Consider the following 12,648-nt stretch of genomic DNA (forward strand, 5'->3'; position numbering starts at 1 on the left):
TATAATGCTAAGTGAAGTAAGTCAGAGAAAGACAAATACCATATGATTTCATTCATATTTGGAATTTGAGTAACAAAACAAAGGAACAAAGAGGAAAAAAAGACAAACCAAAAAACATTCTCAACTATAGAGAACAAACAGATGGTTATCAGAGGGGAGCTGGGGGAATGAGTGAAATAGGTGAAGATGATTAAGAGCAGCCTTGATGATGGGGCACCTGGGTGGCTCAGTCAGTTAAGCGTCCAACTTTTGGTTTCAGCTCAGGTCATGATCTCACCACTTGGGATTATTGCAGAGCCTGCTTGGGATTCGCTGTCTCCCTCTCTCTCTGCCCCTCCTCTGCTCATGCTCGCTCTGTCTCAAAAATAAATAAATATTTTTTTTAAAAGTACATTTGATGAACACTGAGTAATATTATGGAATCGTTGAGTCACTATTATCATACACCTGAAACGAATATAACACTTAACTACACTGGAATTAAAATTTTTAAAAAAGGAAAAAATAAATGAAATATTGCCTTTAAAACAAGAACCATTTATAGTTAGAAATCGCTACACAGATTTGGTTTTAATTTCCAACTTTTTATTTTTTTGGTGAGAAATTTGGAGGGCTGCCAATGGAGTTTTGGAATTTTTTTTCATTTTTAGAAAATTTTTAGTGGTAGCAGTAGTTATAGTATAATTTAAGTATACTGATAGTAACTTAAGTAAGCAAATAGAACTAATTTGGATTTAATTTGAAATTCATGTAAATTTTTTCAGGTTTTTTTTTAAGAAGTAAAAAATGTGGAAAAACGGGTAAATGGTTTTGATTCAGCGTTTTACAGATTAATGCCATGTTTGGGGTGTTTTAGTGTCTTTAACAAAAATGTGACAGGTTTTGGTTACATGGTGGCCCATTATATTGACATTTCATAATTTATTCATTTTCTTATTTTTGGTTTAGGTTGTTTCTAACATTTTGTCATTAGAAAGAAAGCAAGAGTGAATATTCAAATAGCCAGTATTCATTGCAACATTGTTTCTAATGGCAAAATATTTGAAACAACAAGAGTGTTTATGTTTATATAGGTTTGTCTGCTTTGTACCTTCATGCTGATGTTTCTGTACACTCGATTCCTAGAACTGGTGGTGTGGGTTATAGGGTTTGCATTTTTAAATTTAATTTTAAATTTTAGTGCCAAATTGATACAAAGAAGTGGCATGAATTATATATAGTTGCCACATTGTATGAAAGCACCTCTTTCCCATATTATTACCAATACTGTATGTTTTCAGTCTTTTTAATTTTGTTAATTGGTAGGCAGAAATGGCATCTTTAAAAAAATTTTAAATATATATATATATATATTTTTTTTTTTTTTTAAGTTTATTTTGAGAAAGAGAGTGCCAGTGACCGTGGGGGAGGGGCAGAGAGAGGGAGAGAGAGAATCCCAAGGAGGCTCTGCATAGTCAGCACAGAGCCTGATGCAGGGCTCAAACCCACAAACTGTGACATCATGACCTGAGCTGAAATTAGATGCTTAACCAATTGAGCCACCCAGCTGTCCCCAAAATTTATCTTTTTAAATCTATACATTTTATTTAGCTTTTGACTTGGTTATGCATGGACATGGTTTAAAATTTTAAAGGCATGAAAGTTTATAGTTTCCTAGCCTATTTCCCAACCCCAATTCAGTTCCTCTCTCCAGAGGTGATCAATATTATCAGTGTTTTGTGTATCCTTCTATAAGTATTTTATGCATATATATGAACAAATTCATATAATTTGCTTTTTTTTATTGCATATCTCTTTATCATACATATACAACAGAGTGGATACAAAAGTCCTGTATATACATAGGATTATTTCTGGATTTTATTCTGTTCTTTAAAATTCCTCTTCTTATGCACCATGTTTCTTTTTGTCTTGGTTGCATTATATGACCTTTAGTACAATATTGCATAGCAGTAGTAATAAAAGGGCTCCTGGCCTTTCAGTCTTTAATAGAAAAAAATAATTCTAATGTTTCATTATCTAATGTTATGATTGCTGAAGTTTCTGTCAGATAACCCTTACCAAATTAAGAGACTTCCCTCTATTTCTAGTTTGCTAAAATTAAAAAAGAAAATCATAATGGGTGTTGAATTTTATCCCATGCATTTTCGACATCTGTTGAGAAGGTTATATACTTTTTCTCCCTTAGTATGTGTTAATATAAAAATTACTTTGATAGATCTCTTGATATTAAACTGCCTTTACATTCCTGGGATAAGCCCTCTTTGGTTATGAGGTGTACTTCCTCTATTATATTGCACTTTAAAGTCTTTTTTTTTTTTTATCTTTTTTTTTTTTTTATGTTATTTTTGAAAGAGAGAGACAGAGAGAGCGTGAGCAGGGGAGGGGCAGAGAGAGGGAGACACAGAATCTGAAGCAGGTTTCAGGCTCTGAGCTGTCATTACAGAGCCCAACAGGGGCTTGAACTCCCATACCGAGAGATCATGACTTGAATGGAAGTCGGATGCTTCCCACTGAGCCACGCAGGCACCACTATTATACTGCACTGTATATAACATGGGAGCCATTTGTACCATGAAGGTTTAATAGAACATTATGTAAAAGTTATCAGAGTCTGTTGGTATTTTTTTTAATAGGGGATATTTGACAACTCTTGTTTTTTAATTTACATTTCTTTGATACTCAGTGGTCACTAGTATTTTTAAAGATAAACCTTAAAATTGCCTTGGTTCTTCCTCCTCTTTCTACTTCCTAAATGTTAATAATGTTCTTCAGAGTTCTGTTGCTCATTCATACATATTTATTAGGAGATGTTATTAGAGATATTTGGGCCAGGGGTAGCGCTAGGAACTAGTGAATAAAATAGACCTCATCCCTGCCTTCACAGAACTTCCCTCCTTGCTGCTAAATTTTCCTTTTCCAGTCTGGCTCCCCTAGTGCTAACAATCAGTTTTGGGGCCACAGGAGGACCAAAGTTAACATCTCATCCCTTTACTTAAAGATCTCTATTGACTCCTTCATGTCTATAGGATCCTGTCTGGAATCTGAAGCACAGCATAAAAAGGCCTTCCATTGTGGCTTAACGTCCAAGTCAGCTCATTCATACCATTCTCTGTCAATACAAACTGGACACACCAGCTACACTGTGTCCCCAATAATTCCTGTTCTTTCTTGACTCTGCCTCTACACATTTTGTTTTCTCCAAACTAGAATCCTTCTGTCTGCCTGGCAGATTTCTACTCATCTTTCAAGGCACTCCTCTAAAAAGACTTTTTAAAAAATTCTCCTAGAGATAGTGTGAATTCCATAGCATTCTGTTCATAAATATGTCCTAAGACTTATAAAATTATATGATGATGACTATTTACTTATACATCTGCCTCCATATTTAAATGACTGTGAACTGCTCAGAGTAGGGTCTTTCTCTCTCTACATTGTGTCTACTGAACAGCTACTATACTGCTTAGCACAGAGTAGGCCCTCAGCAAATACTTGTAAATGTTTGCCTGACTACGTGACTGGCTGCCTGAAAGAGGTCTACTGTTTGGTTGCCTTGAAGGGAATACTACTGCTGTTAGTTATGGCAGGTTGCCCGAGAGGCCAGGATTAGAACAATATACACTTGAATACTCCCTCTTTCTTCTTCCTTCACCCTAAGAATTGTGTGTAGGTTGGGGGGAGGGGTTGTGGGACATATATTTAGAAAATTGTATATTTATTGGTATTTTTCTGTTGACTTTAATTTTTTAATTATTAAAAATATAAAAACAATTGTATAGGGTGATGGGATCATGGGTAACCTTTTCTTTTCTGCATTTTCCTTTGTTTCCAAACATGGTAAAATCAGAAATTTTTCTTGAGGCTTTTTCCTTCCCAGATGCAATAAAGTCCTATTTAGGAAAGCATTGGCCCATGTAGTGCCTGGGTGGCTCAGTTGGTTAGCTGTCCCACTCTTGATTTTGGCTCAGGTCATGATCTCACAGTTCCTGGGATTGAGCCCCATGTCTGGTTCTGCGCTGGCAGTGTGGAGTCTGCTTAGGATTCTCTCTCCTCTCCCTGCTGCTCATGCGCTCTCTCTCTCTCTCTCTCTCTCAAAATAAAGTGTTAAAAAAAAAAGCATTGTTCAGAATACACTTACCTTGATGAGCACTGAGTAATATATAGAATTGTATACCTGAAACTAACAGCACTGTATGTTAACTATACTGGAGTTAAAATTACAAAAAACAACAACAACAAAATTAGCTCTTTTAAAATTACATTTTAGGGAAAGGCAAATTTTCCTAAGAAAGTGAAGATATTTGAGATAAACAAGTAAATGTTAATTCAAAGGAACTAGGTTTATTTCCATATTTGGCACAATAACAAAGGGCTAATGGAAAGATTATAGTTTTCAGTTCAGAAATTGAACAGATATCACCTTGCTGCATTGTAGCAAGCTAGTGTGTTGGCTCAGAATCTGTTTCCTAGCAGATATGAATTGAAGGGATTAATAGACATAACAAAACAATTCACAAGGAAGAAGAGACAGGGAAACAAGTGTAAGAGAAGTTTACTAAGATAGTTTACTAATGCACTGATGAGGAAATAGCATATTAGATGAAATACAGAGGTAACCTCAAAAACCTGTTACAGAGGTAACAGACACAGAGGCTTATATTGATCACTTTCCTTATTTAGATACTCAGTGCAGAGTGACTGCATTTTTTGCGTGGTGTTTTCCCTTCACAAACTTGTGCCTTTATTATAATGAGAAATAGTCCATACTCAGTTTAATGCTCGGGATGGCAGTGTAGTCTGAAAGTAGGGACAAAAGGATTTAGAGATGGGAGCGGGGTTATAAATACTCCCCAACCCAGCTTCTGTATTGTGCAGAAGGATTTGCTCTTTTAGAGACTTTTGTCGTGTGGTAGAACACATACTGGAAGTTTCTAATTTAAATTTATGCTTTTGGATAAAATGGATTAGAGAGAGTGGACTGCTACAGGTTGAAGAGAAACCAGTCACTTGATTCTGAGAAACTGTAATTCAATTGAAAGAAGTTTGAGTGTAGAATGACTGGAGTAAAGAAAAAGAATGGACATACATTCCAAGACTACCTACTGCGTGCCAGATGCTCTGGTGCTTTTCTATCAGTTGTCTCATTCGTGCCTTATCTATACAGATGAGGACCTGAGGCTCAGAGAGGTTAAATGACGCCCAAATATCACATAGCAGTGAGTGAGAGGATGGGTTCTTTCTGACTCACACACCCACTAGACTTGTTCTCTGATGGTTAGGTGGTTGACATCCCAAGAGGCAGAAATTTTCTATTTCTTTCAAAAGCAGGTTTCTTTTTTTAAAAAACATTTTTTTTTTTAACATTTATTTATTTTTGAGACAGAGAGAGACAGAGCATGAACGGGGGAGGGGCAGAGAGAGAGGGAGACACAGAATCGGAAGCAGGCTCCAGGCTCTGAGCCATTGGCCCAGAGCCCGACGTGGGGCTCGAACTCACGGACCATGAGATCGTGACCTGAGCTGAAGTCGGACGCTTAACCGACTGAGCCACCCAGGCGCCCCTCAAAAGCAGGTTTCTTATAGATCTCGCTCTTTTTCACTCTCTCCTACATTGTGTTGGAACACAGGATTTAAGATACTGTGGAACTGAGTATGCCAGCATGTTTTCCATGATCTTTTGGGTGGATAGCCTTTTGCCTAGAGCTGATCTCGAAATTGTAGCTGCTCCTGGGGAGTTTGATGTAACCCGAAGACTGTTGGTTTTGTTCTAATAACATTTAACACCAGTGGGTAGAATCCGGGGTGTAATCCACTTGACAGATTTCTCAGCCATATTCTAGCAGGCTCCCCAGTATCTTTATCTTCATGGCCATAGTCAAGAAACTTGTTATCTACTTAAATGTGATTGTGGGAAAAGTATGTAATTATAGTAAGCTTTTTGACTATGCTGTAACAAATCTTACTGGTACCTGAAAAGTGGGTTGAGGAGGGTTGCAAGTGGTTATGTTAATTTTTCTATACACCAGTTCAGACCTTTTTCCCAAAGGAAGACCAAAGCTGTTTGAACTGTGACCGTGACTTAGCTGACAGGTATTAACAAGTTATGGTTAACTCATAAGCCTAGATAGATTCAAACCGTTGACCTTGAGTTGAAGTATTTTATAAGCTGTGACTCATCTTTTGGCTCATCCTTTTGTTCACCAGGAAATAACACTGAATATTAATTTCAGGAATTTCAGTTATCCCTTATGAAGAGTGTGTTGCTCATTAAAATTGCTGGGACTTGTTTTTCTGGTACCAACAGGACCACAAATTGGTCTATACTTAGTGGTTGTACTGAATTCCTATGTAAACGGGAAGGTACCTGATTAACTGTCTAGAGAAAGCCTGTTGAAGGTGGGGGGGCCATCCTTTCTGACTTCTTTAATAAGAGGTTCATCTCTTCCACAAGAGAGAGAGGGATGTAGGATGGTGAATCTGAGGCTGAACCTAACAGATGGTGTGTGTGTGTGTATGTGTATTTGTATCTGTAAATATCACATCAGTGTTTACAGTACACTGGACTCTCTTCATGCAAGGCCTAGTCAGGCCAGATCAGGAGGAATTGTTCCCGTGCTTAAAGCCAAGAATAACATCCTGACCAGCAGGGGACAGAGGTCAGCTCAAGGCAACTGCTCTAGGGAGCTACAGGACATTAAGAACTTTGAAGGAACTGAATTTAGTATAAGTAGGAAGCCAATATGTATTATGTACGTACTTTGAAAGAAGTGTGTGAAACCTCTGTGTGTGTGTCTCTCTTTTTTTTCCTATGGGTGTCTTATTAAGGCATAGCTTATTTGTGAAAAATGAAAAATCATCTTAATGGGATGTGTTATGACTTCACCTCCTAGCTATTTTAACTATATTTCCCCCTCCTACCTGCATATTGATTTGTCTCTTTATTGTTTTTATTAGAAAAAGGGGGAAAGTATGTTCTACTGTTACTCTGTGTTTTATTCTACAGGCAGCTTCAGACAAGGCTGGATTGAAGGATGATATGTTATTTAAAAAACAAATACCCTTTACAAAATCTCCTGGGGACCTTCAAGGCTAGCTGAAGTTTTGTTTCTGCTATCTTTCTGTGCCCACTTCTCTTCTTGTCCCTTCCATCTTGTCTCATTCTAATGCTGGCCACTCACCCCACGGAGGCAGCTCAGACTGTTTGCTGGTGGAGCATTCTAAGTTTGTCCTGTTGTCTTCTCTGGGACTCATTGCTCTGGTCCGACTTAAACTGGTTCTGGGCCAAAGTGATCATCTGAAAGCTTTTCTTCTTGGCCTTTATTTCTTGGCTCTTTTAATGCACTTTGCCTGATTAGTTTTGCTGTTTCTCTCCTTTTCCAGTGGTGTAAGTTATATTGCTTCGGTTGGAAGGTTCTAAAGCTCAGGTGCAGCCTGAGGCCTCCTAGATTTTACTTTGGTTTTGTAAAGTGCCTTTTTCCTTTCCTAGAAATTGGGGGATGAATCAGGCGCTCTTTTGTGAGGTATTGCTGACCTTCCTGGGACTCTAGTTTGCTAGTTGTTTAAACACATATGTAGCAACTTGAATTGTATTTGCAAAAGTAGGACTTTGTTGCCAAGATTCTGAAGTAGGTCAATTGCTTGTTACCCTTTCCCCTCTTGTTTTTAAATTGAAAAATTAAAGAGAGAATTACCTTGTCCATGGCCACATAGCAGGCTGGTCTTACACCTTTTAAAGCAAACCTTATTTTTCCATTCCTTGTATTTCTTAGCACAGATATTAACAAATAGTTAATGAATCCATAATAGTTTAATAAATACATCTTAACTGTGGGTTGATTGATCAATTAAGTTTCAGAATTCTTATCAAGTTGGTCACATTTTGGACCAACAGGTGAGGAGAGTGTCTGGGTGGAAGGGACCAGATAGCCTTGCAGAAAGTGTTTAGCAGTTGAGAATATGCATGCAAAAAAATCCTGATGTAGAGGCGCCTGGCTGGCTCAGTCACTGGAGACTCTTGATCTTGGGATTGTGAGTTCAAGCCCCAATATGTGTGTAGAGATTGCTTTATTTTTTTTTTAATGTTTATTAGAGAGAGAGAGAGAGAGAGAGAGAGAGAGACAGAGAAAGAGAGAGAGAGAGCACACACGGAAGAGGGGCAGAAAGAGAGGGAGACATAGAATCCAAAGCAGGCTCCAGGCTCTGAGCTTTCAGCACAGAGCCCTATGCGGGGCTTGAAGTCATGAACCATGAGATAGATCATGACCTGAGCCCAAGTCCGACACTTAACCTACTGAGCCACCCAGGCACCTCGAGATTGCTTCTAAAAATAAAAAATCTTAAAAAAAAAAATCCTGTTATAAAACCTGTTCAAAAACTGAAGAAACAGGAGAGTAGTTTGGCTAGAGCAGAAACTGGTTAAATGTAAGGAGAAATAGGGTGAGAAAGGATAGAAGGACATGGGTTAATCAAGAGATAGGAAGAATTCTACAAACAGGCATCTTGCCAGCTTGGGATCAGAGAGTGAAGATGAAAATTTCCTACTCCTCCCCCAGTATGAGACTCTCCACCCCTCCCCTGGCAACCACTATCCAGAGGGTCTGTGAATGCCTTTGGGCACTAGTGTCTGATTTGGGGGCTGCCCTGTGAAGCATGAAGAGGTCCTGTGGGATCAGTCAGCGGCAAAGAACAGTTGGCCTTTTGATTTGTTAAATTCTTCATAATAGTTTTGCTGCTCTCAAATAGTATTACTAATTCCAAAGCCAAAACCATTTTCTGATGGTTTTGCTGTGTCCAGTTGGCTCGTGGGACCAAAACAGCAGCTGAGACTGCCGTACCATGATGCACTTATGCAATAACCCTTCAAGGGGCCTGTCCACCTTTTTTTATTTTTAATCTTAAAACAACAACAACAACAAAAACAAACTGCTGGGTTGTTTTTTGGTTTTTGGTTTTTGGGTTTTTTTTTGCTTTCGGGCCAGTAATTTGCATCCCATTTGGGTGCCTTGGTCTCCCCTCTGTCCCTCTCACTTTTTCTTCACGCATCCCTATGCTAAGCCCTGCTCTCTGAACCTGACTCTCGCTTCTGGCCTCATTGAGTAGTATGAATTTTAACCATTTCTGCTTTTAGACCTGTTTTCCATCTTTGGTCTTTCCCTGCTCCCTGTAGGAAATTTTGGGTTCAGATTTGCTTGAGGGAAGGATGATATTTTTTCATGCTTCTTTGTTTTTTGTTTCCATAAATATGTTCTCTACTAACTAATTTTTCTTTCCTTTCTTTGTCAAACAGGCCACCAAGCAGTTTCTTGAAGAGATTAACAAGTGGACAGTTCAGTACAATGTTTCCCCTCTCTCTTGGAATGTGGCTGTCAAGTTCCTCATGGCCCGGAAGTTTGATGTGCTCCGTGCCATAGAGTTGTTCCACTCCTACAGGGTATGTAGCTGGGGATGGGCCAGACTTGTGGCAGCTGGGCTCTCTGTGTTGCTGCTTTCTCTGCCACACACTACACACAGTGGTTCTCTGAGTGTTCTCCCCACTCTCATTAAAAAAAAAGTGGGTCAATATCCAAGAACCCTACCTGAGAGTTAGAAAATCCTCTGAGGAGACACAGAACCTCTCTAAATTAAAAAAGGAAGAGGGCCCATGGGTGGCTCAGTCAGTTGAGCATCCAACTCCTGATCTCAGCTCAGGCCATGGTCCCAGGGTTGCACTGGGCTCCACACTAGGCATGGAGCCTACTTGGGATACTCTCTCCTTCCCTCTGCCCTTCCCCTGTGTGCTCTCCCTCTCTCTAAAAAAAATTAAATTAAAAATTAAAAAAACAAAACAGGAGGATAAGGCATGCTAGGATTAGTTTAAGACTAAACACTTACCTAGACCTGTCTTGTGGGTCATTCTCATACAGTATTCAGTCATTTATCCAACAGATGTTTATTGTATACATACTGTGTTCCAGGGGCAGAGATTACTACTTAGAAAGAGAGTAAACACACAATTATAGAAAGTTATGATAGGGCACAACTTCCTTCTATGGAAGCACATTTCATTAGAAGGGTCAAGGAAGCCTTCTTAAAGGAAGTGACTTATAAATTAAGATCTGAAGAATGAGTAGGAATCTGACAGGTAGGGGAGTATGGCAGAGAGAATAGCAAGTTCAGATGCCTAGTGACAAAAGAGAAATTGAGCTGAGCAGAAATGTTCAGTGGGAGTGGGGGCATGGCAAGAGATTGAGCAGCAGAAGTAAACAAGGCCATGGGGCGCCTGGGTGGCTTAGTCAGTTAAGGGGCTGACTTCGGCTCAGGTCATGATCTCTCAGTCTGTGAGTTTAAGCCCCACATCGGGCTCTGTGCTGACAACTCAAAGATTGGAGGCTGCTTCGGATTCTGTGCCTTCCTCTCTGTCTGTCTCCGTCCCTCTCCTGCTTGCTCTCTCTCTCTCTCTCTTTCTCTCTCTCTCTAAAAAATAAATAAACATTTTTTAAAAAATGAAAAAAACAGAAGAAGTAAACAAGGCCAGATCGTAGAGTATTTGTTTTTTCTTAAGGGCAGAGAAATTCATTGAAGGTAAAAACAGCAGAATAACTTGATCAGATTTGCATCCTGGAAAGATTTTCTCACTGTGCTTTAGAGAATGGATCAGGAGGGCTATACTGGAGACAGACCTGTTAGATGGTCATTGTACTTACTGGGAGAAAGATGAGTGTGGTGTCATTAAGTGTAATGTCAGGGGAGATACAGGAAAAATGGGCAGATTTTATAAAAATTGGTAGGACAGGGTTGCTTAAACTGGTGTATAAGGAAAGAGGAGTCAGGGGTTCCAGGTCTTTGATTAGGGTGGCAGGGTAGATGGTGGTAGCATTCACTAATTTTAGGAGACACTGAGATAGTGCAGGTGTGTGGAGAGACAAGGTCATGAGTTCAATTTGGCCATGTTAAGTTTGAAGTGCCATTGGGATATCCAAATAGACATTTTCTCTAATAAGTTGGAATGTGAATCTAGGGTTCAGAAAAGAAATCTGCACCAGAAGTAGAGATTTCGGAATGACCAAAGTAGAGCTGAATATCAGAGCCATGAGAAAGGGCAAGGTCATCCCGGGAGAGTATGAGGAATAGGAAGATGTGTAGGGCAGGACTTCACTTCAGATTTTTTGCCTTGTTTGGTCCAGTATTGTCTTAAGAGTTGAATGTGAGTGCTTTAGGTAGGGCATGCACTCTCTGTAATTCTAGTGCTGCCCTGCCTCTGAAGGCTTTGAATTTGGTTTTAGGGATGAATTGGGCAAGAATATAAACAAAGACCTGGTTTGTTTCATTTACCAATGTGTTCCTAGCACTTAGCTCAGTGCCTGGTACATAGTAATTGCTCTACAAATATTTGCAGAATAAATGAATGAGTCAGTGAGTGAATTGAGTGAGCAAATGAATAAAAAAAAAAAAAAACCCACAAAAGAGACTTAGAAGCAGTAGTTGAAGAAGTAGGAAAACTGAGAGAGTAGTCTTTGATACAGAATGCCTCAGGGAAAAGGGAATGTGAGTGGTCAACCTTGTCATGTGAAAGGAGGACTGAAAATGCTGACTGGGTTCACTGACAGGAAGGAAGGTCCTACCACTGGAGCAGGAGCTCTCAGTGGGGTAATTAGATTGGGGGGAAATGAGAATGCAATAGATTGAATGTGGGGGAACTGAGCATGAGTTTAAAGAATCTTGCTGTGGACATAAGAAAAATGAAGTCATTGTAGGTCTTGTTGGAGAAAGTATCAGTGGGGAGGGATGGCTCCATTTTAAGATGGGAGAACCCTGAGCCTAGAGGATATGTGAGGATGTCTGCCTCCAGCCAGTGTTTGAGTCCATATGTTAATATCCTGCTCTAATATCACTACTGATATATGTTTAAGAACTTTGACCCTGCACTCTAACCATACATACTAGTTGGACTTCAGTGTTAGGCTTCTCAGTGATTTAAAGCAAAATATCATACCTACGAGGCTGATAAGGTAGATTGGCTGAGAATTCAGACAACACTCAGTTGGCCTGAAGCATGTTACAAAGGAGTTCCTGATCCAATTAATGGACTTCTAAAGTCCTTTATCTCTGAGATTTGATGGTTACATAAAGCCATCCTGGATATACAGTATTTCCATACTAATTGACCTTGCTGTGCTTTATTTTTAGGAAACGCGAAGGAAGGAGGGCATTGTGAAGCTGAAACCTCATGAGGAGCCTCTCCGTTCTGAGATCCTTAGTGGAAAATTCACCATCTTAGTGAGTCTTTATGAACCTGTCTTGTAGTGTGTCATTACTTCCTTTTGTAGCTGTTGTCCTCTTTGGATTTTGTACCTAGATAACCTTATCCTGAATCTAGAGAATCTCAACATTTGGGAGCAAACATGAAGCAGCTATGCGGTTTGCACAAGATTATTCTAGTAACAAGTGAAATGATGGAGAATCAGTTGTACAATAGATTAAGCAAAGTTTCTTCTTTGGTCCATTAAGGTTAGTGAAGGTCTTTGGATGGGTATCCAGTATTTCAGAGGCCCATCCTTATTGGAATCAAGTGCCTCCCCCTAGAGAGCACAGCCTTTCAGATAAGTATGCAATGGTACTTTTAAGGCAGAGCATGGAAACCATGGTTGTATTCTGGGGTTTTCCCCTGCT

The 12,648-nt window shown here is 39.4% G+C and overlaps 1 protein-coding gene across 3 annotated transcripts in view; it reads left to right on the top strand.

The window, feature by feature from the left end:
• The window catches only part of PTPN9 (protein tyrosine phosphatase non-receptor type 9), an 83,562-nt gene that overhangs the window by 27,099 nt on the left and 43,815 nt on the right, over positions 1-12,648 (top strand). For all 3 annotated transcript variants that reach the window (XM_042941368.1, XM_042941367.1, XM_042941366.1), the window contains 2 exons: positions 9,287-9,430; positions 12,166-12,255. In XM_042941368.1, the coding sequence (XP_042797302.1) occupies positions 9,287-9,430; positions 12,166-12,255 (234 nt within the window). The remainder of the gene's footprint in view (positions 1-9,286; positions 9,431-12,165; positions 12,256-12,648) is intronic.

Source organism: Panthera leo, chromosome B3 (genome assembly GCF_018350215.1).
Source record: "Panthera leo isolate Ple1 chromosome B3, P.leo_Ple1_pat1.1, whole genome shotgun sequence".
Classification (NCBI taxonomy): domain Eukaryota; kingdom Metazoa; phylum Chordata; class Mammalia; order Carnivora; family Felidae; genus Panthera; species Panthera leo.